General features: G+C 46.3%; 1 protein-coding gene across 6 annotated transcripts in view; it reads right to left on the bottom strand.

Moving 5' to 3' along the window:
* Positions 1–1,232: 1,232 nt before the first annotated feature.
* Positions 1,233–27,659, bottom strand: part of LOC120948577 (ras-specific guanine nucleotide-releasing factor 2-like) — a 44,001-nt gene continuing 17,574 nt past the window's right edge. For 3 of the 6 annotated variants that reach the window (XM_040365081.2, XM_040365089.2, XM_040365087.2), the window contains 8 exons: positions 24,167–24,187; positions 22,255–22,609; positions 22,054–22,151; positions 21,848–21,967; positions 21,610–21,772; positions 18,913–19,110; positions 18,374–18,823; positions 1,233–3,786 (listed from right to left, as the gene is read on the bottom strand). In XM_040365081.2, the coding sequence (XP_040221015.2) occupies positions 18,635–18,823; positions 18,913–19,110; positions 21,610–21,772; positions 21,848–21,967; positions 22,054–22,151; positions 22,255–22,609; positions 24,167–24,187 (1,144 nt within the window). In that variant the 3' untranslated portion in view covers positions 1,233–3,786; positions 18,374–18,634. The remainder of the gene's footprint in view (positions 3,787–18,373; positions 18,824–18,912; positions 19,111–21,609; positions 21,773–21,847; positions 21,968–22,053; positions 22,152–22,254; positions 22,610–24,166; positions 24,188–27,659) is intronic. The other 3 variants (XM_040365085.2, XM_040365082.2, XM_040365088.2) reach the window with 3 other exon arrangements.

Raw genomic sequence — 27,659 nt, 5'->3', positions numbered from 1 at the left:
GGAAGAAAGCGGATTCGTTCGTTCGTTTTCTTTCCTTGAGCAAACGCACATTCAAACGCAACACGTCCACAATCGCTTTTATGCTCATGTACTTGTCTTCTCCAACGCGCGCGCGATCTCTACACACTGCAAAAAATAGTCCGCCACCTTCGGGAACAGGGGTTTATTTTCACCACGTGCCATACACACGGGAGGATGATGCTACAAAAGAGATGAGTTTGCGGGTTCTCTCTACATGTGGGCAGTTAAAACGTCTTCCTTTCTTCCGTGCTTGGTTTACGTTCCGTTCAGAACTCCCGAGTCGTTGCTGAAGAACAACAATACAATTGCTCACAATTTCCTGCATTCTGAATACTTGCTTATGTATCCTCCCTTCTTCTGCTCTTCTTCTGTGTGGCGTACTGGCCTGATTGAAACTGTATCTGCAACGTAAACTTTATCGAGCTTTTAATTGGATCGTTCATTTGAAGTTGTACTTGTGCTTTCTTCTTGTTAACACTTTCAATACCTTCGCGCTCTGGATTTTACAAGCGCTAGTGAAGCAATTTTAATCTTGACGCGCCATTTGAGCCGTGTGATTGAGCCGGTTTTTTGAGTAAAATACCAGAAGAGACCGTTACAAAATAAAAGCTCCTACTCTATGACTCACATTCTTTGCACTATTGATGGTTATTTTTCAGCATTATTCTTTCTTTCCTTCAACCTGTCTGGTTGGTTTGTGTATGGATTTACTCCGACCACATACACATCATACAGGACACACATACACATATGGCATCATACCCTACATGTGATACAAAATTAATTTGTGCGTACGACCCCACCCCCTAAACTCGCCGCCGGGCCCACCCTTAGTTCCCGATGTGGCTTTTTTGTGTGTGTTTTTGTCCTTCCCTTCTTTCCTCCCGCACACCACTTTGAGCTTAAGATTGACGCCAAAGAAGACGTGGCGTGGCGACACTTGCGACTTGCGATAATAGTAAGGTAGTTGTTATTAAACATTATTAAACTTTCTTGATATATACTCCAAATATATGAACGATTGTATTTGCATAGGATTCAATTTTCGCTTCCAACCAGTGAACCTCCTCTTTACCAACACTTCTTCTTCTTCTTCTTGTCGAAGGGGTCTCCTTCTCACAATCCACTTGCCGCAAGGGAGCAACAAGATCCAACAAACAAAGTTCGACACACTGGACACACACACACACTCATTCTGTTCTTTGCTTTTCGTGCCTTTCCTAACGTCTTTCCGAACAAGCGGACCAGCGAACAGCTTGTACCGCTTCTCATTCTCCCTCGAACCCCGTTCGGTATGGTGGTCTGGGGTTACCGCTTAGATCAGAGTTTATGGAACAAGGGGAAAGGGGTAAGGAGGGGGGGGGGATGGGGGGTAAGAGAGGAAGAGAATGCATAGTGCTGCTATAAATATGTAAGATTAACTTTTAACCATCATCATCATCATCATCATCATCAGTCAGGTGGAGAGGCAACGTCTAGGGACGAAACAGTGTGTTGTGCGAAGCGGCCAGCAGCTCTATCCACATCAGCTCCATTTCCCAGCTTCGTGAGAATGTGGAAAAATCGCAATCGCCATCGCTGACCACTTCGCAATAGATACATCACAATCGATTTTCCTCGGGGGTTTTTTTTTTGTTTTGTTAAAGAGAGGGAGAAAGTGCGGCAAGGCAAAAGCACGCGCGTCAAATGAACTTTCTTCCCTGCAGAAAGCACGGTAGACCCCTGGCCCCCTTCCACAGAGGAGACGGGGCAGAGTAGTGCAAATCCGATCCCGATCCGATCCGTCGATCGATGGATGCCTGCCGGCGAGTGTGCGGGGGGAGGGGGGGAACTTGATGTATCCTATATCCGTCGCCGTCTGGCCTCTTGATTACTACTCCATTAGGCAAATTAATTTAACCCCGCTCGACCCACCAGCACCACACCGCCGTCCCCAACAGGATGATGCCCCAAGCATTTCCGGTGCGATTGGTTAATTTGGGCATAGTTTATCACAACTTTCACCGTGGGACTGGAGGATTGCGTCTTGCGTCCGATAGGATGATGCATAAGTTTGCTATATTGCGGCCACCTCGCACCGTCTCCTGTGCGAGAGCGTGTTTGTGTAGGGGGGGAGGGGAGGGTGACTACCGTGCCTCACGAAGATGAAGCGAGCGCGCTCTACCTACCTTCGCCCTTCTCCGAACCCGGGGCAGGAGATATGTAACATTGATTTTAATTAGTGATTGAATAAAGAATCTCTTCTACTTCCTTCGCTTTCCGTTCTTCCACTTCACCGTAAACCACTGCGCAACCTTCTTTACATTTGGCAAAAGCTCGCTTAATCCCTTCTCTGATAGTTTCATTAATCTTCGACCAAACCCCCTCCGTCCTCTGGTGGGTCGGTTTCTCGCACCACACACACAACAGTAACATTCATAGGTAGGTTTTGTTTGTTTGTTTGTTAGTTGGTTTTAGCCCCCTAGCACTGGGCCAAACACTGGGTACACGAGGGGGGAGGGGGGGAGACACACAACGATACACTCTACTCTTTGGCTACGATTCCGCTTCCGTTTAATCGATACGCGCGAAAGTTATGACCAGCATAACATGAATAAATGGTAATATTCTAACGTTAAATTTGTTTCTTCTTTGTCCGTGTTTCTTAACGCGCGCGTGTGTCACACATCTTTAGGGGATTTTTGCTGTTGTAAGGAATTGTTTTACTTTCTATTAGCTCTAACTCGTAGTAGCTCCCCCCCCATGATGGTAGACATGAGAGAGAGAGCAGAAAAAGTACGATACGTTTGATTTTCACTCCACGCTAACCTGCTGCTTCTTACAACAACACTTACAATTGCAACGAGAGAGAGAGAGATAGAGAGAAAAAGTTCGCGTTCGAAAAAGGAGTTTTAATTGTAAAGGCAGAACATTTGCGGTTTGCATAGAGCGGGATTGTGAGTGTGTACGGTTTAAACGGTTACTTGTCTGTTACTACTGTCTCTTGTTAAATGGTTAACCGGATGCTGCGCACGCAAGCTTTTGCCGTGCGTACAACAAACACGTTGCGCGTTCGTTCATTCATAACTGTCATAAGTTGTTATGTTGCATTGGGCCGGGAAATGGGACCTACCAGTTACTAAGCTAACATCTTCCTTCTATGCCCTTCGGGCACCCTTTACTCTCTTCTGCTAAAGGATATTCGATTTGTCAATTCCGCAATAAATATATACTCACCGCATGCGCGCACGCATTCTACTACACCGTCGCCGTTTGCGGCACACGCTACTAACTAGCCACCACAGTTCATCATCATCGTCGGCACTAGCTCAGCTTGTACTTCGATTCCGTTGTACGTTACGTTCCTCTTCCGATCCACGTGGCGGCTATCATAAGACAAAAGCTCTACTGTAGTAGTATATCTGAATACTGATGTAATTCTTCCGCACTGCTGTGCTCTCTGATAGTCGAATTTGAGTTTTTTTTTTGTGTGTGTATATCACTCCATGCAGGATGTATGAACACCGACCCGCCGTATTGTGTTTGACCGTGATTGATGATCGTCATAAAATGCATCTTCTGCTGCTGCTGCGTGCCATATATACTTTTAGTGCAACATGAAAGCCGCGATTTTGTACACAGCAATTACGATACCTTCGGTTGTTCGGCCGTTCAGGTGAACTCAATTGTAGTTCCCCGTGTACAAGCGTGCGTAAAAGGATTGGGAGTGAAAAATAGCCATCAAACTACGAGGAACTCGCGGTCTGGACGGGTACGATATTGTTTCTGAAAGAAAGGAAGAAGAAATAAACATAAACCATCCAAATTAGTTTTTTGAAAATACACTATGCGTAGGGCGCGTATCACAAACGCATTTTCTGTTGGTCAATCTGCTTTTCTAACTGACAACAACTCCGCACGAAAGTGTTATCTTAAATAGAATCACCCACGCAGGGAAAAACACCCGTGATCCTACCCATCTCGCGGGGTTCATGGTGTTTTTTGTCAATTGGAGAACTGAAAATTAAATATTTACTTTGCATAATTACTTCTGCCTCTGTTCGCTGCGGCGCTGGGGCAGAGGCAGTTAACAATTTCCCCACGCTCGGAAAATGACGAAATACTGCGCGTGATGTAATTAGCTTGGCCGGTCGAGTTTCTCCGATTTTCCAGCGATTTGTGGTAACGAAACGTTCGTACCTTTAAGCGCCACTGCATTATACCGAAGGGGCTCGCCAAGGGATGTATCCCTGTTCGCCTAACTACGATCTTACAATAAGGGATTTATATAGAGGATTTCATAAGCAAAGAAATGGATTTTCTTTCAAATAGATGCAATAACAACAATCTTTTACATTCGTTTCACAATACACACATGTATTTCACACATCTCCCTGCTTTCTCCATCTCAGATCACCGCAAGAAAATATTTCCGTAGTGATAATATCACATCTTCTACCTCTGTCAACCATAGAAGAGTAGCAGAGCTACTAAATTGAATCCTAATATTAAAGAGCAGCTAAACTACTCAATTTGAAGCCTAAAACTTTGGCCTAAGTGAGGCTACTTCAGGAGTAGCTAATGTATGAGCAGCTAGGCTACTAAATGTATGTCCTTTCATTGGACGGTTGAAAATGGATGTTTTTTCAGAAAATATGAGTTTTAATTTGAAAGAAATTTAAGTGGTTGTTTTGTGGGTTTCAAAGTAGTTCGAATTACTTCAGTTCATGATGACTTTCATAAAAATAAATCTACTCTATTAGGCATACAAGCCTTGACTATCAGATTACCCTACGGGTCTTTGATGACATGTTTCGCAAAAATTTAGGGTATAGAAAATATTGAGAAATTTTAGTGGTTGTTTGAAGTGTGTGGACGAGACATCCTTTGCGTTCTTTGTATCAGAGCAAGCATATTAATTAATTTTTTTGAAAGAAATTTAAGTGGTTGTAAAAAAACTCCCCAACTCTTAGATCACCATCCACGGCGGCGACATGGGGAAGAAGCGTGTCCACGCGTTGGTCGAAACGTCTCGACTGAAGGGCTGGGCATGCGCAGAAGCTAGCACACCCCTCGTCACACCACACCCATGTAAGCGAGCAGTGAGGATGTGAGGGTGTGTACAGCAAGCGCAAACCCAGCGGCATACCTCCGATGAGTGGAAAGATGCCTTAATGTGGAATTTCTCCTTAATATTCCTTCAAAGGCACCACAGCAGTCGATGAGATGAGGGATGAAGATCCATGGGAAAGTGTTTGGTTGATGGTCCGATTGTAGATGCCACTAGCCGGCTGCATTTTCCCAGCCGGGCCATCCCAGAAGTGAGGTTAGGCCGAGCGCGTTCGCACAGGCCTTCCCGAGAAAAAGGTGCGTGTGTTGCCCAGTAGCACCAATTCTAGAAAAAGAAAATTAAAATACCAATATTAGACCATTGTAGTACAGAAACGCATTTTAATCGTACGAATTCACAATACTCACTTCGTCAGAGGTCAGCATCGAGGCGTTTCCAATCGATGTGTCTCGTGTTCACCACGTGTCGGCGGGGCTGGTCCGCAGAATGCTATACGCCCATGATGACGCCATCTTGTGTGAGCCAACACAGGAAGCCACGCGATGAAATTTCAGGCCGCTCAGCGCCTTGTGAGGTGGAAAATGGGCTTCGCTTTCCATTCCACGCGCGATTAATGCACAGAACAAGCACACAATCCGGCACGTCCAGCGCTTTGCTCACCAGCCACGGACAGCACGACGACCCGGATTCACACTGCACCACACCGTCGCCATCTTTCAACCGGCACACAGCAGCGGCAGCGGCAGCGAAACTACACGACCAGCCACCACGATAGACACACGATTTCTGACACAGTTCTGCGGAAATGACACCTCTTTTTGTACTGCACAGACAGGTACCATATTCTCTCACACACACTATCGCACTCTCACTACACATCTGCCCTTTCACGGCGACCCTCCAGCAGCAGGTACGATTGAAATTAGGGTAGGAAATGTGCAAACGTGTAGCCCTTTCCATTAGCACCACATATTTTATTATCTTGTGAATTTTTAAACACTTTCAGCAGTGAAATGACTGGTAAAAATGTTCCACCTCGCTCGCTGTGTGCGTTATGCGGTAGTATGCGTGACATGTGCGCTGTCTCTCACACACACCATCTCGTTGCCGGTGTTTAACGGTCGACGGCGACGCCAACCGTTTGCCGCTCTTTTCAATATTGTGCACATTTTCACTTATTTTTCGATTCCTTAACATCATAAAATAATGTCACTAAATGAACGCGATATTCATAAAAATACGTATTTGACTGAAGTAAACGCATAAGCTTTGTTTCTATCCTAGCAAAGAGCGATGCTATGTGTCGCTATCGATGTATCAAAATTAGACAAAATCATAAACAAAACGGGTTTGAACATTTTAATGAGTTACAAAATGAATACAGCATTACAAAAAAACTACATTTTGCATTTATCGAATCAGATAAGAATTTTAGATTTTTAAATTACGGTTTTTTTGTAAAATATTCTATACTTCCAACGCAACATCGATTAAAATAGACAGAAATTGCCATCATTTTCTCTACATCAGCAGCATTTTAATACGAAAATAATATTTACAGCAATAGAAAATGTGTTTTATCATTATTTGTCCAGCTTTAATAATACAAGCCCACCAAAATGCTTGCTGTTTGTATGAGTATGAGTGTGTGTGGTGTAGTCAGAGACAGCGACGAACACTATCGCATACCGGCAATATCAGCTGAACTGCCCGTGCATGAAAGAGTAGGAAAGCATCTGATGTTCAAGCAAGCGCAGAGCCTAACTCTTTTCAGGGTAACAGAGCAAAATTATTGAATGATTACCAAAAGAAGGATTATGTTATTCATTTGAATAAATTCACCACAACTAAAATACACATTTAACTGACGTAAATTAATTCCTTTTTCACTGCACTGCAATCAATGCAGCTTGGAATTTGCCGTCCTTCTCAAGCGTTCGTTTGCTTGACAATATAATAGTGTTCTAAATTTTCTTTCGAATCCATGTGCTGACGCGAAGTGCCGGTGTACATGGTGTGCGTGATTTACGACAAGGCGATACAAAACGAATCACACCAAACGCAAACGGGCTGACACACACACCTATACGCTTCACGCTACACGCGTTTACGCCAATGTTCCCCAGCGCACAATTTGAACTACCAAAATCGCCAAAAACCGGTTTTCACGAGCTCGTCAACGCTCCAAATCAGTGCGATTTTCCCTCACTGGCGATCGTTTTTGTAAGTCGTTGTGAGGGGTTTTCAGGGTTCAAGATACCCGCCAAGCAGCTCGCGCTAGTTGTGCGATTGAGCTGGTGGACAAATTTAAATGGCAAAAAATAACATTCCACCACTCCTCCATCTCTCCCTCATTGCCCTGTGGGAATTTTATATTGGCCGGTAATGATTTTTGAAAGACCACGTGACCACTCGATCGACTCAGAAACATGCCTGACACGAGGTCATAGGTTCAATCCTCCAATGGACCGTCCCACCGTAGCAAGGACTGACTATCCGGCTACGTGGTAATGAATTAAGTTTCTAAAGCCTGTATAGGCCGGCATGTCCGCGTAGGAAGTTACGCCAAATAGAAGATTATTGAAGGAATGCAGCTTGCGGCCGAGTTAATTATGTTCTAGGCATCCATACTCACAAACGATACGTCGATGGAATATATCATACAGTAAGTACTATTTGTTCATGCTCTCCCTGAACCAATGAAATGATTGCTCTGTTATTAAACTATACGTTACTTGTATTAGCTGTAATATTGCCCTCTTACACATGAAATTGTCCATAAAATTTCAGTTCATTCCAGCCTTTTCCAGAGCATAACATTCGCTCTTGCTGACGATGCAGTTGGAAATGGCCTAAGGTGAAAGGAATGCAATTTTACGACTTCTACTCGGTTCTGGTACGCTTTATGCGGTTCGCAATTTGTACGGGGTACGGATAATATACTGCAGAACCGGCTGAAAGCGACACAAACGACGCGATTTCGAGGCAAAAGTTTGCCGCGTTCGATGGTCGTTCTGCATTTGGACAAATAGTTCTCGAGCACGTGTGCACGTGCATCGTTTCGGTAGGAAAGTTCATCGGTAGTGCTTTAAATTACCTGCGCTACGTTACGTTACAGCAGCAATGTTCCACTCGACTAGGAAACAGTTGCCCACCCATTGAGCACCGGCAAAAGCAGGTAGCATAGAAAGGATTTTCAAACGAACGTGGTCACAGTGATTGTGGAATTGAGTTCGTCCGAAAAAGTAACTGCCAAAGTGTGATTGCACATAAGAGTGCCTCTTATTCGATGCAAGCGGTTTTCTGGTACGATATAGAGGACAGATTGTGTGAGAATATGCTCATTTTAAATGCAAACTAGAGCCCCCATGGTTAACGGTTTTACGCGTCATCAAAGCTTTAATTCAATATCAATATAAAGTCAGACAACTTTCCTTACCAATGCAAAGCACGAGTATCTCGCATCGACCTAAAACGCTTTGAGAAATTATGCCAAATACCAAGGTACAGTCGAAACGAGAACATACGTTGAAACGTTTTACACCAAGCCCATAGAATTTCACTTTAAAGTTTCACCAAAAACTCAATTACCGACAGCAAACTCAGCATACACACAGCGCAAGAGGGTGCAAATGTGTTTACCCTTAGTTCTTGCTGCATTTCGTGGCATTTGCGCCGCTTGCTGGCGCGTTAGTTCCTCGGCCCTTCTTCATGGGCCGGGGCCCAGGCCCATCCACGGAACGGTTTACAAGCCATTACAAATTGCTTTACCTGGCGGGCAATATCCCTGTGTATGCGAAAATGTTGGGATGGGAGGTCGGCGACTGTGCTTTTGTGCTGAACCGTTGCCTTGAAGCATCTTTACAATGAAACTTCCCAGCAACGCAAATAACAGAAATGCGAATCACCTTTCTGCATACTTTGGGCTTTTGGTTTTACCACCCCGTAGGTAAACGGCAGGAATATGCTTAACTTCTTCTCGACCGTTCTTGACTTTTAAAAACAGAATTACCACCTGCCCCTTGCCAGTACCTGTCTTTGGGCGGGAGTCCTGCCACCAAGATGAGTCCTTGTCTATCTTTGCCATGTCGTTGTCGTAAATAGTGTTAGCAAATGAGCAGAGCGACATGAAATTGCCCATAAAAACGCTGTTACACTCGTCGCATGCCATAAATAACGGGCAAAATATTTGAACGAACAGACTCATTGTTGTTTCGACGTGTGCAAGTCGTGCAAGAGGGCCAGGCTAGGTTAGACGATGGTGGCCGCATCAAGGCGAGATTAAATTTTTCCTCTCCATTTCCAGTGGCAATTTAAATATTTTGATTTCGTTTACCCTAAACCCATCGGAACCTGTTTACCATCCTATTCTATGCTGTCCTGAAACACTGCGAAACCCTCCATCCTCCTACTGTTCTCGCTAGGTCGTGTCGCGCGCTTTCCCTGTTCGATAGTATAGCCCGAGATGGGGACGCGCAACCTAACCGATAAGGTGTCACGTACTTTTTCCCGAAGGCCCACATTCTTCAGCAACCGAATAGTTGGGGACGACCCGAGCAGTGCGAGCAACGGCGATGCGATAGCCGTACGTGGTAGAAAGCGTGTAACCTTCCCTTCCGTAACTATGCTTTAAAAAGTTTTTGGTCTGGTTTATGTCGTTTAAATGAATGCTTTTGGGGTTTTGTTTTCTCACAGCAAAAGCAGAAAGAGCCCTTAAACAAACGACGGCTAGGTACGGCGATCTTTAAAAGCCTGAGCCTGATCTTTCTCATTTCACCCTTCTTCGTAGTGTGGTAGAATTTCAACGAACGAATCGCCTAATCCGAACTGAAGGGAAAGCTTGCCGTCGGTAAGCAGGATGAGTTTTCTTAGGACTATAAGGAAACTGTACGAGGATGAACCTATTGCTAACCAGGCAAGCAAACAGTCGCTACCCGTAAAAGAGCAAAGAAGTAACATAGCATTTGCTATCCATTTTCATACCCTTTTGTTCCTCTATCTCTTACCTCTGTGCGATCCCTTTTTGTCCGACTCGGGCTGTGTAATGCCCAAGAATTTAGCGTAGAATGTTTCACCGAATGCGAATTGTTCTTAAATAGGAAAATATTTTCAAATTGTTCATACCATACTGGCACCATCACCAGAAGAGGTTGAAGATGCTATCAAAGATGCAAAGCGGCCAAGAAACTTGTCCTACAGCACGGACAGAATGCCGCTCCGCGCAGTCGTGGAGAGGGTCGGGGTTGATTGCTACGCTCCATCCTCCAATCGAGACACAGAAGCGCACGCAAACGTTTGGAACGTGTTTGGGTCGGACGAGTGAACCCACACCGACCTTAGCAAAAACGATCTGACAAGACGATTTTTCCTCCCAACGTCGGCGATAGCTGCCAAACTTTTTTCTTTCGAGCCTTCCTATCCGCTACCTCGTCGTTGAACTTAATTAAGCTTAAAAATTAAGCAACTTTTGATGGACGGACTTTTCGTAGCAAAATGTTATATGTACACCATATCGAATGTGACCAAAACGGCAACACAAAGCGCAGTAATCCTCCACGATTGCACAAAACACCAGGGCGAGCCCTGTTGAAGCGCTGGACAATGAAACTAGACGATATTTTGTCGCCTAATTACCCACATTATCGTCTGCACTATTCGCTTCGTTTAATCAGCATCTCTAATATGGTCCACCTTAGTTTGGTACAAATTTACCAATCAGCAGGATGGTTTTTGCAACGTTGCACTGCTGGTATTGCCCTACACGAGCTGACAACAGTCCACAACATCTTCCACATGTTCATCCATATAAGCTAATTTTCCTCTGATCCTTCGTCGAAGTTTGTGTATTATGTACGCTTTATTAATCCAAATCATCGTTCAAAGCCATTTCTCGCTACCCACGTGCATAACCAACGGTTTCTTCCGAATCGGCAACTGGCGGCCGCATTATAGTCGCTGATTATGGTTATCCGTCAGAGTTAGGATCAGTGCTCCTGCCACCATCTGGCCCCATCGTCGGGTGGGTGTGAATGGCTGTGTGATAAGACGCAGATACCCGGACCGGCAAACCTGGCCTCCAGCCACTAATTATGTGATTGTTTACTAACAAGCAAACGGAGTAAAGCTGCATCGACTAGCGTCTGCCGTTGGTCCAACCCAGGCATCGATTAGATTGTCGGTGCTGTGGAACTTTGCTGGAATGGAAAAACGATCCACTACCGTCCTACCATTGCGTAGTGGAAACATCGGCGAAGATTTAGCGATGGTCTCGAATTGACCTTGGGTTCATCATCCCGTCGCTCTTGCCGGCCCTGATGCCGCTGATAATCAAACGGTATTAGCAAGAGATAAGTCTTGCCCAACGGGCCCTTCTGCCGATGCACACACGATGCCTTCCGGGATACCACGTGACCGTCTTTCCGCCGGCCTTTCGAACGGTTGGAATGATTGGTTGGAAGAGCTCGTGCCTTACAAAGAACGTGGTGAAATGATAACCATCGCCAGCCATCCCACATGCTAGCACACCAGCACCATTAATCCTGCTAAGCTCTTGGCATCGAGGCAAAAAGAGACATTTAACCACCGTTCCGTGATAGAATGCTGGCGAAATTCAATCGAGCATGTTTCGTAGCTGATTAGCGGCGGGAGCTACTCATCAAAGCTGGCCCCCACCAGCAGCGCGCTTTCGCTAATTGTCCGAAAAGAGCTGGCGAAAGCTTTATGAGCCACCAAATGATTATGGGACAAACACGAACCGGGTGTCTACTTTCCCATCTATTCAACGCATAAAACAATCGCATATCGAGGCGTATCGTACGTGGGAATTGATAACACACACACACACATACAGTATGATTCAATCAACAACCGATAAAACGATTGACCTATTCCAAGTACAAAGAGAGATGAACTTCAATCGAAATCGAAACACCTTCCAAGAGCCGTATGCATCCGCAGACGACCCATTTCAGAACTGACCGCAAGTGCTCAACACTCAAGACAGCGCCAATGACTGTCTCTTGATTATCTTTGCCATAAATTTTCCCAAAAATGCTCTACAAACTGCGATGAGCCTTATAGAATATATTTAACCAACGGCAAACGAACTCTTACTGTAAAGAAGTGCTGTTGCTCAATCTTTAAGCAATTTGGTGTGTTTGTGTGCTTCTGTTGACCACAAAAAGGACACTCCCCGCGCTTCGACGCGTCCGATAAGGTTTCTCTCTAATTGAATTGGAACATAAAATCTAATACATGTGAAAGCTTCTGCCCAACACCATCTACGGTGTGTGTGTGTCTTAAGAAATCTTACACCAAACTTGGACTGCTCGGGCACTTCAAGAACATACTTGGTGACACGAAAGAACGAAACTAATCGAGACGTTTTGTGTGATTCGGTGGTTTTGCAAGGATTACTGCTGTATTGGGGACACTTTTAAGAACTTCTTTTAAGTAGCTAGTGTCAACATACACACACACACATACACTTTTACTTGTTTGTGATTTGTCTGTCTCGTGTTCCAGTTTTCGAGCGATTTCATTACGTCTGGCAAGTGTCTTAGAGAAGGGAGTTCGTTTGCTCACGTTTGGTTGCAAGCTATTGTCTGTCGTATGGAATACATTTGCGCACGAATTATGAAAGCCATAAAAGTAACGAATTCGTAAGAATAATCGACCGTGGTCAAGCGCTGGTTTTGCCGCACGAATCGAAATATGATGTCATTTTTTACGAAAAATATTCCCGCCTAAGTGGGAATATCCATTGCAATCAAGCCATGCTTTGAGCCATCCGAATCACGGCCCTTAGTTAAAGCCTTCGTGAGTTTGGGAGCCCTAACAAAAAAACAAAAAAAAGAGAGACAATTCTTCCACCGAAACACACAACGTATTTCTTCGTTCTTTGCTGCGGCATGTTGGATTTCTTTGTGCTTTCGGCAGAACACAAAAGCGAGAAACGTTCTCGTTCCCGCCGTGTTCTGCAAATGGAAGAAATCGAAATGAAAGAACTCGCCACCAACGGAGATTCGTATAAATGGTGCCATTTTTTTTCTCCTGCGCCCTTTCGTGGCGCTCGTAAATTTTTCTCCATTCTCCATATTGAAATAAACGATGGCGCGGACCAGTGCCAAGGTAGCAGTGGAATGGTTCGCGCCAAAAAACTAAGCTCACCCGCCTAAGAGATGCTATGTTGCGCAGCAGAAGCGCCAGTGGCAACAGCATACGTGCAATAGCACGCTGTGAACTGGGTGTAGAAATTCGATAACACTTCTGGCAGGTGCACGGTCTCTGGTACCGGTCCGGGAACGCGGAAGATGAAAACAGAGCGACACGAGGCAGAGGAAAGATGCAGAGAAGAGAGAGAAAAAAACAATTCCTGCTACCAAAGCAATTTTACAGATGAAAGGAAGATAGGTGAGCAAAAAGCAAACAAAAACCCCGAAAACAGTGGACCATACATGCCACAGCAAAGCACAGAACAGCGCAGCACAGACAGGCACACATTAGTAAGGCTTCGTAGCTAAAGCCTTGCACACTGGCAATGTGAAAAATCTGCCAGCTTTAATTTTCAGCTCCATCCTCTCCATCCTGTAAAGGCAGGAATGGTTTTATTTCTGTTTTAAAAGCTTTTCTGTTCACTTGAGCAACGAACAAAAACAAAGATAGCTCCAACAAACCGTGCACCAGCGGCTCCGAAGTGGAAGCTTTCATCTTTCCTTTTGCTGGTGAACCTCGTACGGCACACTACGGCAACTACTACTACTACTACTACTACTACTGCTACTCAAGCCAACGTGGAGCTCTCTCAGTCAAGGAAGCACAAGAGCACACATCATCGTTGTCGCAATCGCCGTCATTCTGCTCCATCTCACCGTGGGCCCACAAAAAGGCCTGGCTCTACGGCTCTAACCGTGCTATAGAACAAGTCCTTCGGTTGCTGAAAACACCATGACCGGTCGTTACAGGACGACGGAGCGCAACGATCATAAATAAGGTTGTTATAAAGTTTAGTGAGCTCGATGCCATCAAAACCCGAAAAGTACTCCTCTTGATGTTTGTGTATGAGTGTGTGTATGCATGTTGCTTTAGCGATGCAATCTGCACTCTGCAACTCGACTGCGACTGCGAGGCAAAGGAGCAAAGGAGGACCGGCGGCGGGGACACAGGATTCATTGTCTCAAGTTATTCGTAGGTTTTTGCTGTTCCTAGCGACGCCTAGCACGCTTTCTCTCTGGTGCACATGTAAAAGCGATTATAGGAAAAACCCCAACTATAATTTATGTCTCTGGTATAACGGTCGACCGTGCCAGGAAGGGCCGGAAGCTCGTATCTTGTACGCATTGAGTACGCCAATAGGTGGCCCGGATCCGGCTACCGCAGCAAGTGGTTGAATGAATGAGCTGACGTTTGCTAAGAATGAGGAACCATCTCCGATAATTTATGAATTTGACACTAACACAGAACCCGAACACGATCCCCCCGGAGGATGCCAGAGGGGAATAACATTTGAAACAATGATAAAAAGTCGAGCAGCTTCATTGAAAAATTGGTTGGAAAAAGTTGAAATTGCGAAAAAGGGCTGAGAGAGAGAGAGAGAGAGAGAGAGTGAGAGAGAAAAAACCGAACGACTAAATAGAAAAGTTGTTCTACATTGGGGGCGGATGTGTTTTACACAAGCATTAAGTGAAAATTAGGAATGCATTCCCCACTCGGTGCCGCTTCCTTTTGTCCCCAGCTTTCAGAGTGCTCTCGTCTCTCCCCTACACACATCCCTTCGCTGTGAGATGATTCAATCATGTGCGGGCGTGCTTTATTGCAATAAAAATGAGAAAAGAGTGCATGCAGCGGGGAGGGAATAATTTATGAACCTCCCAATCAACCGAACGGCGCACGACCAAGCCAGAAGGAGAAGTTTTGAAATAGGTTTTGAAAAGTTTCATTAAACTAATTCCACTGCCTGCATAACACGCCACTTGTTCGCTTTAGTGGAAAATATGACATTTCGCTCCCGACTAGCTCGCTAGTGGCTTTGTTCTCCAAGCTTAATGATTGTTCCTCGTTCCTACGCACATTGGGCCCTAATGTTTAATACTGCCACCGGGATGCAGTGCTGCTCCGTTGATCTTTTCGGGGCTAATTATAACCTCTTCACAGCGCACAGAATACGGAGGGTTTCCTCTTTGGGGGAAATTTATTACCACTGTACAGCAAACTACAGGATGATGCCCACTTTTTTCGTCCTTGTCGCTTCCCACCCATTCATTAACCGATTACGGAATTGGAAAGTGTTGCCAGCTAATGAGCGCCCAGCCGAATATAACGCTCTGGTCTGGTCTAGAGGTTTTGGTGCATCGCTTCCCACCCATCCTGCCCGTCTGCCGACACCGAGCGCAATCTCATATGCGACAAGCATGCTGCAAACCGCAACGTAAACAAGCATGAGCACCATTTTCCCATTAGAAATAACCAACATGTTCGTTTTCGAAAGCTCTGCACGCCGCTTGGTGGAAGAGGTTCGCCTGCAACGAGTGGACCTTGGCCGGGAGCACCGAACCAGTGTAAAATGGAACAACACGTGTAGTTCAAACGTAACAAAAGTGAATACCATTGTACCCCGCTCCTGCCCCGTGGACTCATCTGTGGCCGCGGAACTGCCAGCTCGCCAGCGCTGTTAGCAGTAATGACCCCGGTCACTAACTATCCTTTCATAGCTCGATTATGCTCGAAGCTGTTCTACTCCCCCATTCCCGTGCAAGGATCGTGCAAATTCAAATCCGAAACTCGCTCTGCGTAACTCGGATACATATTTGCACCAAATACTCGGATTGGCGAAATTTGCTGTTTTGCAGCAATTTTGCCCACAGCTATATAACAAGAACGGCAACCGGGCTTGGATAATAATGTCCTCGACAGCTCCTGCCCCCAAAATGCCTCAACACTCCTCAACGTTATTGCGGAGCCAATTGAAAGTCCTTGTTTTCTGGCATGCAAAATGCGGTGCTACTATTGAGAGTGAAGTTAATACATGCCACTAGGCCACACGCACATTCACACATAGTTGCATTGATTTTCGGTCGCTGTTATGAGGAGCTAATTTCCACTTCGAGACAATATTATACAATGTTTGCATCTGGTTAGCATGTGAAACGATTATTAGTGAGTGAACTCGGTCCCGTATAGCAACAGTGATGTATTAAATGTTATCTCTCTCACTCTCTATCTCTGTCTCTCGCTCTCTCTCTCTCTCTCTCTCTCTCTCTCTCTCTCTCTCTCTTTCTCTCTATCGCTGCTTCAATTCGCTGATAATATAATGAGTTTAGTTGTTTAAACATAAATGCCTACCAGACACACACATAACTACCTGCCACCGTGAAAGGGCTAGCGCCCAATGCAAGCTGCCATTCAACAGGAAGCTACCGCCTTACTACGCACGCTGGACGTGGACTTGGATCATTATCATTTGTAAAAAGTAACAAAAAAATGGCTAACAAACAAACCTTCCATTTCCGGGTCCGCTCATCCGCTCATTTGCAGGCCGGGCATATTATAAACAACATAAACATTTTCATAATCGGCACGTGTTTACGGATTCGGGTCAGCTACCCTGCTTGCCGACATATGCTTGGTGGCATAATTAATTCGCAAACATGCAAATAACGACGCCGCTCCCCAAACAATCGGTTGGCAGTCCCAATAAACACTATTCTACACACACACACACACACATACGGACGTCACCTGTACCACCGTCGGGGTGCAGATAGAACAGCAGCGTATGGGGGTCCTTTATGTCCTCGTACTTTATGGTGCTGTTGAAGGCTGATAATTGTCCCTTTTAGCTGTGATATCTACGAGTGTCGTGTGGATCTGTTTGTGGACCATTTTGCTGCGACAGAAAACCCATTTCCAGTCCTGCTACAATGCCATACGACAGAGGTTTCAGTAAGGACGGGGGACACACACACACCGTTGCCGTTGCCTTCGAACCGCTCGTAAAGAAAGGGCTTTAATGGCATCGGGTCAGGATTCGTTTTCGGCACGAACTCGACCGATTAACGCGAACCTTTTTCTACCTTTAAAAGATAGTGAATGTGGCAGCGCTGACCTGTTTTATCGCAGGAAATCCTACACTTCTGAGATGGCTTTTCGTGCAACTTCGTGCTTCATATAATTCCAATCAATGTGTTCCGAGGTTGGGCTTACAGATGCCACTCAACATGTCACCACAGTAACTAATGTCTCATAAACAACCTATCAAAAGCATCTCAGCTGAAAAGAATTGATGTGATTGTGTTGAAAAATCATACACTCGCTTTTCGTGCACGATACGAGGGTCCTCCGGTAGTGCGACAGGCTCCATCAAACGTCCTTCCTGACATGCGGAAGCAAAAGTTCGACGCTGCTAGTTTTCGCAACTCATTTTCATATCCCCCAGCTTCCCTATCAGCGTGCACATTTGCAGTAACTTTCCAGTGCAGTGTTTCGGGGCAGTTTTGGGCACATCAATCTTCAAAGCCAACCGACCGTGTTAGCGCCGGGAGATACTTTGCTCGCCAAATGAGCTGCTGCCCTCGAGCAACAGTATCAGTACGGATGGTAGAACCACAGTGAGTGAAGGTCATCGAAGGTTTGTGTGTGTTTGTGTGTCCGATGCATGGTCGCTTGCTAATAAATCCATCATCGTCCGGCCAGCTAACGATGCAGAATCTCTTCGACAACGAGATGCACACGAGAAGCCGGCCAGTGCCCATGGGGTTCGTTACGTTTACGGGTACGCAGCAACATACCTGAACATAGTGGCAGGCAGTGCTGCAGGCATGGCAAAAGCACCCGCTCCGTGGTCGTTGTTCTGGGTGAGCCGGCACAGCGAAAGATGGCATGCTCCAGGGCTTCTTCAAGCTGGCACGAGAGACGAATGATATTGACGTAGATTTATTGCACCGATAGTCCTCGCTTCGGGACGGCCAGCAAGGGATGATTGTAGATAATCGTGCGGGCGCATCGTGTTGAACACGGAGATGGAAGGAATTATTTGTAGATAAAATTTATTGCAACCAATGCTGTGAAGACGCATGGTAGAAGAGCTCTGTTGGGTGGTGGGAAGAGCTTAAACTACAGATAACTACCACACGTTGTTTCCAGTTTGAACTGATTCACTTGATCAAATAATTGAAATTGCTTCACAGCAGCAAGCAGCTCATAGTATATCACGGGTTTGCAACAAACAGGCTCAGTTACATATAAAAATTACATTATCATGTATCTAAATTTGTTATAAATGGAAAAAAATGCAAAACTACTCACCAAAGCCAAAAACCGCCAGTCTGTTGTCGTTCGTTCACAAAAATAGAGAGTATTTGCCTTCTTCGCAGATAACTACACACGTTCGTCGCTACGTTTCATAAGAATGTTTCATGCTCCATTAGAAAAAAAAACCGCCTGGCAGGATAAAGGATTAGTGCGTCAATTGAGCGAGTTTACGTGATGGAAGCGGAGAGGGGTAAAAAACGAGTGCGCTACAAACTCGTCTACGCGAGCCGACCTGAGAGTGGGGTGCGGCTGGAATTAAACGTTCGCCGTGTTCGGTGCACTGAGACGGGAGCTGCGCGGTTCGATCTGCAATGATTTGTGGTACAATTCGTCGTCGTCCAGCAGCAACGATGTATCCAGGAGGTAGGATGTAACTTTCGGTATGTGATCAATTTTGTACGGCGTCTGTTGGAAGTGGCGTATCTCACGTATAACGTGGGCAACCTGCAAATGAAATCGTGTGTGTCACTCGATGCGATGCGATGCGGGATGGTGGCGGGCCCGGTCACAGTAGTAGGTCCATACGCACTTACCATACGCATTTTGGAGAAGTTGAGCAGTCCATCCGGTGTAAAGTCGGGCGTGCCCTCCTCGATGAAGGACAGGTCGGTCAGATACATGCCCAGGTACGGAATGCAGGGTGGATCGCACCGGTGCAGTGCCTCGCGCATCACACGAAACCTTCCATCCGAGCACACCACGGCCTGCAGTTTAGTGATTGTCGATTTGATCTGGCAGTGGCAGGAGGTGGGAACAGACAAAAACGGGGATACGATTAGCAGACCGGACACGCACAACGGACCGGGGGATCGGCTTTATCAAGATGCATATCATTGCGCCCTGGTGGTAGCACTGGTACACAAACGGGTCGGAAGCTGAAATGTGTCATGCTAGATAAATACGGCGGCTTTGCAAACAATGAGACAGTTTTCGGGACAGATTTTCCACACAATGCGGCCATAAACCCCGGCTTAACCCATACGGTACGGCGGCATACCTCCTTCGTGGAGGTCAATCGCGAAGCCACGGCAATGGTTTGGCGAATGAAAGTTCCGCCATTTGTGGTTGAAGAGTTTCCAAAGAACAATCGAAATGCGGGATAAAAGTAAAGCGCGCCCATCATTTCATTACGCCCAGTGCAAACAGCGCCAGCGCTTCGTTTGCAAATAAATTGGCCAAATAGGTAAGGTAAGCTGCCCGGGGCAGCGGGCTTGGGATGTTTATTTTTATGACCACCGGACGCGTCCGGCTTCCGTTTTTGCTCAGCGTCAGCGTCGTCGTGTAAATTAAACACACCGAAACAAACGTCGCTGGCGTGTACACCGAATGGGATGTTCCCGGATGCCACCGACTCGTCCCAGGATCGTAAACCCAGGGCGAGCGTACGATAAACATGGGTGTGGTGATTTTTATTGGCCACTTGGTTGAACTTTTACCCCCTCTTTCCTCCGGCAAGGGAGGGCGGGCCGAGCGATTTCCGCCGCTGCATGGCTGCTGCTGCTGGCCAAAGTTCATCATAATAAAAACAAATAGAACAATAGCACAAACGAATACGTTGGCTAGCTGCAGCTGAAGGTTTAGTTTGGAAGCTGCACAGAGCGAACAAGTTCTGGAATCGGTCCAAACCGGGTGCACCGAGCACAATTGGAAAGGGTGTTGTTGCCAAGGATAGTATGACGACGCACCACGCTATGAGCAGGCAGATGGAGTTACGAGCAAAACCCAATGAAATAAGAAGTAACACTCATTGTTTCGCAAATAATTCGCATTTAAAAGGGAAATGCTTGGACCGAGTGGCCCGTGGCCCGAAACAGAGACGGTTTGGCGACGGGCGGCCCGAGGTCAATTTGGTTGCCATTGGAAGATAATAAATTACAATTGGAAAACTTTCTTTCGCTTTAGCTTAGAGCGGGAAATGGCATTTTCATGCTTGTTTGGATTTCTACTCATGTACGAACGCCGGTTTGAACAATGGAAGGGAATCCCGTACACATGCACGCGTCGCACTTCATACGAGTTATTAAACCACAGGCAAAGCATTTTCCCAAGAACAATAAAACGGCACCCGGAATGCTTCGGAACTTTGTTTCCTTTTGCTGCAGGATTAGACAACCAAACTTACAAAGCAATTTAACTTCCTCGCCGAGGTTGGATAAATAATTCACAGCTCCGGGTTGTCCCAGTTCTAACATTCACTTTTGCAGAACTGCTGCTACATGTTGCTGTCCCCGCACCCCAACACCCCCCTGCCACACACACATGGCCGGCGACTGATTTTGTATTTGTAATGTTTAATGGAAAGTCAACTTATTTTATTCTTACGCAAAGAAGAAACTGTTAAACATTTCAGCGCCTCGGAAAACTCTTTTGTACCGCTAGCAAGCCGAGCAATGAAATTCCTCCAGGGGGAACCAGAACCCGCCCAACATACAGCGCGTCGTGGTGTTGTGCTTACGCTAATTGAAATAACGACAATGTAATTCTCCAGCGGCAGGAAAAACAGTTTCACATGTAAACATACACATGTACGCACGCTTTTCCCTGCGCACCGGCATCACCTGCGTGCCCATGCCGCAATACATGCCGCGGCGAGCGAGAATGGCAAACACCCATTTTGGCGAGATGAGATCCGTGTTCCGTGTGTTCTTCCACTGGGAGGGCGGCAGCGTTGTTTGTTGCAAAGAAGGATTCGCCTCCCTTCGAGCACTTTCGCACTGTGTGTACGTGTGTTGGAAAGTTCGACTCGACTTCCCAAACCACACCGACAACTTTTCACACCGATGAAGTTGAGAAAAATGATGATATATGCTAGAAAAATTGCACGGAGAAAATATGTGCGAACAGATGGTCCGCCCAGAACAGGTCCGCTCCCTTTTCCCCGTCCCCGACTCCGGACGCCACCAGCCGTCCGTAGGGAGCGTGCTCGGAACAGGACGTGCGGTGTATAGTATGTTGTTGTGTTGATTTGTTTTGCGAAAGCGCTCGTACATATAATCCACATCCTGGTATCTCTTGGACGAGCGAACGAACGGCAACAAACACACACACACACACTCTTGGAAGATGAATACTACAGTCCCATTGGTTGGGGTTGTCGGGAAAGCATGGATCTTGAAGGTTTGATGGCTTCTGTGTACCATCTTGCTATTGCTGCTGGATGAATGAATTCTCTTGGAAAGGAAGCAACAGCCCCATGCTGCCCCATTCGCACCATCGATCCTTGTACTTACTGTTCTAGGTACTTTGTCCCAGGTCTTTTTCAGTCGATAGACGGCCGCATTCGTGAAGGCGGCACAGATCTGCAGCACCCCGTTAAAGTTATGCAAGCAGCGGCAAATGTCCGCCACAGCTGTCCACTTCTCGATGGCCGCTACCCGCGCTGCCATGTTGCTCCTGAAGGGGGAGGGAAAGGGGAAACAATGGTTAGGAAAAAAACACTTACCCCGTTTCCCCACAAAACCGACGTACCTTGACACTATTTCCGAGCAAACTAATCGTGAGCCATCGTTGAAACGTTTCGTCATAAGAATGATATGTTCCGCACGCGACTTTTTGTCCGATTTCATCCAGGCCTGACCGAGAAACTCTCTGTTACGGTGCCGCGGGCGATAGAGACACACACACAATTAGCTTTCCAGCAGGCTCGGACAGTGGCACACCCTGATCGTACTTACTCGCTACGTATGGCTAGGAATATCTGGTGATCCAAATACGTCATCTGTTCCGCAATCTCCAGCGCCGACAGTGTCTCGATGCTTTCTTTGCTCGGAGTCTTCACGTGCGTTTGTGTGTGGGAACAAAATTGCTCATTATCATATGACGCCTAAAGGACCAAATTCTCCCCCCCACTCCCCTCTCCCCCTCCCCGTCCGTACCTGCGGTGGTGTAAGCAGTATCTCGAGCATTAGCTTCCCGCTGTCGATGTCGTCGCGGCAGAGTAGTCGCAGCAGTTGCGATGCAGCTCGATGCTCAGTGGGCAATAGGTTCGGACTGCAGGTGATGTCGTCCAGGAAGGCTATCGTCTGACTGCGCAGAGCTGCATCCTGCTCAAAGTCCTGGAAGTGCTTCGACACCCAGTGTCGCAGCACGTTCAGCACTCGCATCGTGGCCGGCGAGCTGACGACGGATTCCTTTCGGTTCCTAGCCTCCACCTCGGGGGGCTCATCCCGGGGATTGCTGGAGGCTGAGGTAGCGATCGCGAATGCCGCCGCTGCCGTCGATGTGCTACTCCTGTACGGGGTTACAATGAGATTGGGTGGGCGGGGTGGTGGGGGTGGGCGGCGAGGTTTTTCGAGGGGGTTAGGTCATAGGGGGGTTTTCCGTCGCGCCAAGGTTTAGGTGAAAGTTTAGGTTTGTTTTCGTTTTAGTTTACATTATTCGCGTGATGTGTGATACAGATGTGTAGCAGATAGCAATAGCAGATGGATGTGTGATACAGAGATGACGATGAATGGTGTACAGGTTAAAACAGATGAACACAGTGGGAAAGCGGATGAATGGGCATTGCATTGCAGGGCACACGGAACAAACGATGGTCAAGTGCAAGAGGCGTAATGACCGGATTGATTGAGAGCCATGGTCAACGGAAACTTGCAAGTTGGGAACATTTTACGCCTTGGGACGGGAAAGTCGCGAGTGCTCCAATTTCTCCACCAACCAACACAAAAACTAATTTTCCTTGGAAATGTTCGTAGAACCCAGCCACGAGCTATTAAAGTTACATTCACGAGATTGCTCGCCCGTTTCTCGGAAGCATAAAAGCGAGTGTTTCCTCCCTGTGGTCTCCCTAGTGGGAACGGCGAAAGGTTGATTTATTCTCACAGGTGATTACGCGCGAAAGCATCAACACCAACGCGCACGGGGCGGATATAAATCATCCCTGCTGCACAAGCGTTCGCTGTATCGCGGCCCAGACCCAGTATCTGGATTCTGTCGCTGACACCTCCACACGCACCTGCTTCATTACTATTCGTGTCAGTAGGGGGATTCCTTGGAAATTGCTTTCCCCACCTCCGCAGAGCAGTTCCCGCATGGCCCAGGACCAAACAGGCCTGTAAATAAAACATCTCGGTCGAGCTTGTTATAACACCACAACCGCAACACACGCACACACACAGAGAACCTACAGGTTGGGCAGGTTCGCTGTCCTCTCGGGGGGTCCTCGGAGTGCCACGGAGTGCCCGTCGTCTTGAGATACATGCATTATTTATCTCCGTAAACTTTCACTTCAAACCTTCAAGCCTTCGCGTAACGACGACCAGAAGAACGACTCATTTCGCCGAGGGTAAATGGTAATTTGAAATTTGATCTTTTCTGTTCAATTAGTGTCTCGATTATATATTAATTGCCGAATCTCTGCGCAGTTTCTGAAGCTCAGCAGGAACAGTCTGAGAGCTCTGATTTGCATAAAGTTCAAATGATCTAAATCCGTTCTTCTCCGTGGTTATTGTAGGAGTGCAAACGACGCGCAAAACATAATTGATCAGGGCAGAGTAGTTCTCGGAAAACGGGGGTATTAATAACTTTGCGTTATCATCATCATCATGATCTAGCCTCATAAAATCTCCCACCCTGTGAAACAATAGTTAGGGATGGGGTGAGCCACCACCTGCGTCCGTAAAGTCATTCAACAAGCAGAAACAGCAGTAGGAGGAACTTCACTTCACTCCATTGTTTCCAGTCGAGTGATGATACTTTAAGCAAATTTTCCACATTCGAACCGATCAATCCATGGGCTCGTCCAAGTAAAAGGGAAGGGGGAAAACGGTAGCCCCAGCCGGAACTTACCATAGCGGGTCCGGTCCCATACTGTGAGTATGCCAAACATTGCAAACCCAACGAAGTGCGATCAAATTTATCAGAGGATGAGGAATAAGGACCATCGAGCAGGGAAAAAAAAGAAAAACAAAAAAGTTCGAAACGGTGCAACCGATCCGGGAGCAGGACCACGGTTATTATTCCCCGGTTTCAATTGGACGTCATCAATTTCATCGTTTGGAAAATTGATAATAAAACCGAACCCATTCAGCGGCACCGGCGGCCAACGACCAATATGTGGAATGTAGCGCAAGGGGGCCAGGACAACGAATGCGAAGTTGATAAGGGCGGGTAGTACACGAATAGTCGGTACGAGAATTTCCCATACCAAAAGCAGGAAGCAAAATCCGTCCATAAAACCCGAATCACACACACGGAATGAAAGAATGTTTTTTGTTGTACCCCGAATAAGGATGGTGCGAGTGGGGTGGCCATTGCGTTGAGATGAATAAAAGGCACCATCCCACACACAAACACACACACACGCAAGGGCCAGACCATTTCCCATAGTGCCAGGTGTGCACGATAAGATGAAAACGAGTGAGTACGAACCAAAACCGGCCAGCAGAATCCCGGTGGCCATTTTATGGTATCCGAAATGTGACCGGGCAGGAGTGTACACGCAGCGTGAGTGTGTATGTGTGTGTGTGCATGTTGCATATTAGTGTGGGTCATTTGGGGGTTTGTTACGAATGAGTTATCGCCATCGCAAAGCAAGAAGGGGCGTATCGGGACGACCGGGGGGGGGGGGGGGGGGGGTCAGCAGATAACCAGCCGAAGTGAGGGGACGGTCAGTTACACGGACGACAATAAAACCCGACATTCCAGATCGTTCAAAGGGCAAAAAGGGCCATACCGTTGACAGAAGGCACACACCATACCAAAAAAAAACGTAGAGAGCATAGAGGCACAAATCCGCAGGAATCCGCCAGAAGGACGCAAGATTTGTCGGATCGGGGTCATCACACCAAGGCGGCATTGTTCGAAAAAGGTGTTTTAATACCGTTTTCCAGCGAAGATGGAATGGAACGGAACGTTTCGTTCGGACGTATAGAGAACGGTGCAATGTACGCATAAGGAGAATCATTTTTCACATTACAGTGCATTTGTTACGGGGGAAATAAAAAACAAAAAACAACCACCAACCACCATCATCCGATTCCGATGGTCCAATAATCGAGTCCGATCCGCAAACAGGTGGATGGATTTTTGACCATCGTTATTAAACGAATGGCCGCATTTGGGATGGGATGTTTGTTTTGTTGCGTGGTGGTGCGTGTGTGCATTTTTTCAGATTGCATTTGGCCGCAACGCAACAACGAATGTCACATGCCGCGCGAACCAAGCACCAAGCGTAATTCGTTTTATGGCATCATGTAATCATTGCGATGGTTTGCAAACCATCAAAACCCGCGCGAATTGCGGAAACCCCGAACGATCCAATGCAGGAAAAAGGTTTACCCGTGCGTACAAATTTGTTTTATGAAAGCGTGAAGTGTGTTTTTTATGAAGAAATAAAGCAAAGAAAATTTGCAGTAACAAAAAACAAAAAACCACCGACGCCCAGCCCGAAATCACAACCCCGGTTATCATCCATCCGGCAGGGGCAAACCGAAAGCGAAAACCGTACCGAAAGTGGATTGGAAATTTGAAGTGGATCGCCGGGTGGTTTTAGTAAATGAAAAACCGGTGCTCGCAAGTGTTTTAAAGGGTGGAAAAAAGCGTTATCGATGAAGCGTATCCGTATTACGATACCAGCGATCAATCAAATATCAATTTAATTATTTTTTTTAGTTGTGTGCAGCGTGAAGCAGTGGAGCGAAATGTTGCAATTGCGAGGAAAAACGTATTTGATTTTGCATTGCGTTTTATGACCGAATGAGAGACAACATTAACGTTCAAGTTGAACAACCGACCGTGTTTCAACGGTGATTCATTTGACGGAGTTTTCCAATAAGAAAGAAAAAGCATACGATACAGGGGCGGATTATGGTTGAATAGTTGCCATAAAAGCATCCAGAAGGGCCGGCCAGCCGAGAGAACGAAAGAAATAAACGGACAGATACAGCACGGTTCATACATCACGATCAATCAAAACCACGAGCAGAGCCACAGAGGTTCAGCCATAGTTTTGTTAGACGGACGACGTCAAACAGGCATTCGACGACAGACAGACACCAGCCCACATAGAGCCACAATCACACACACACACAGATAGACACACACACACGCACAGCGAGACACGCACAGCCAGACAGCGAAACAGATAGACAGATAGTAATAAGACAGATAGATAGCGAGAGCGTTTAAGGGTTTTGCGAAGGCATCGAGGTAAGGAAGGCAAAGTTTGTCCCGATGTGAATCCAGACAATGACGATCCGCCACGCCATGATGTGCCGGAAGGGGGAAGGAGGTAGGTTGCAGGATGTGGGTGATGTGAAGTAGATCAGGGTAAATAAAAATACAGTCCCCACGATTTAGTTTGTCACAACAGGAGCAACCGAGCAACAAGAGAGCAACCGGAGATCAACCGAAAGATTGATGGACCAGCGTATTGGGTTGAGGGAGGTGGATTTTTGTTTGTTTTTGTTTCAATGTTTTTCCACAAATACAGCCATTGCAACACGATTTGGTCCGGGAAAGCGTGAGGATTTGTGCAAATGTAGCGTGGAGTGATAGATTGGGAAGTGATAAGAATGTTATTGGGGCAAATTTGTATCGAGCCAGCAACATAAAACGGACCAAAGCGGGTAAGGTAAATGAGTTCCCGAGGAAGTGGGTGGTGTGTTTTTGGGTTGTGTTTTATGCGTCCGTGAAGGCGATTTGTTTTAGTAGGTGGGCAACATGTGGCGCGCACAGTGAGGGTGGATTGTTGTTTTTTCGTGTGTTATTATGTAATTTTGATATGTGTGTGTGTTTGTTGGTTTTTTTACATAGATTTCATACGTCGATGATCATTGGATGGAATTTGATGAGTCGTTTTTGTTGTTGGTTTTGTTGTTGCAGATTCACACAATTGATTGGGTTTTTGATTACAGTTGTACAGAATGCACACAAGAGAACAGACGTAAATATAAACATCCATCAACACGATCACACACGGTATCAGAGCAAGTGAGAGCAATACATTTAGAGAGAAAAGAGAAAGAGAGCAAGAAAAGAGAAACATAGTGTAAGAGAACAAGAAACAACAAGTAAACGGTTCGTAACAATTAACTTAAGAAGTAAAACATGGCATTTAAACACACAAACACAGGTTGAGCAGAGTACTAATTTTTTAGAGGATTGTTTGTTGTTGTTTTTTCGTTTGTTTTATTAAAGTTCGGATGAGTTGGAGTAGCAGTTGAACGAGATTAGGTAAGATAGATGAGAAATAAGACAAACCCCAAGACAGACGGAGTAAGAGAAGGAGAGAGAGATAGATATAAAGAAGAGAATGGAAACAAAACACAGCACATGTTTG

The sequence above is a fragment of the Anopheles coluzzii genome, chromosome 2 (assembly GCF_943734685.1).
Source record: "Anopheles coluzzii chromosome 2, AcolN3, whole genome shotgun sequence".
Taxonomy (NCBI): domain Eukaryota; kingdom Metazoa; phylum Arthropoda; class Insecta; order Diptera; family Culicidae; genus Anopheles; species Anopheles coluzzii.
The sequence above is the reverse complement of the archived record's forward strand: the minus strand, read 5'-3'. Positions and strand labels throughout refer to the sequence as shown.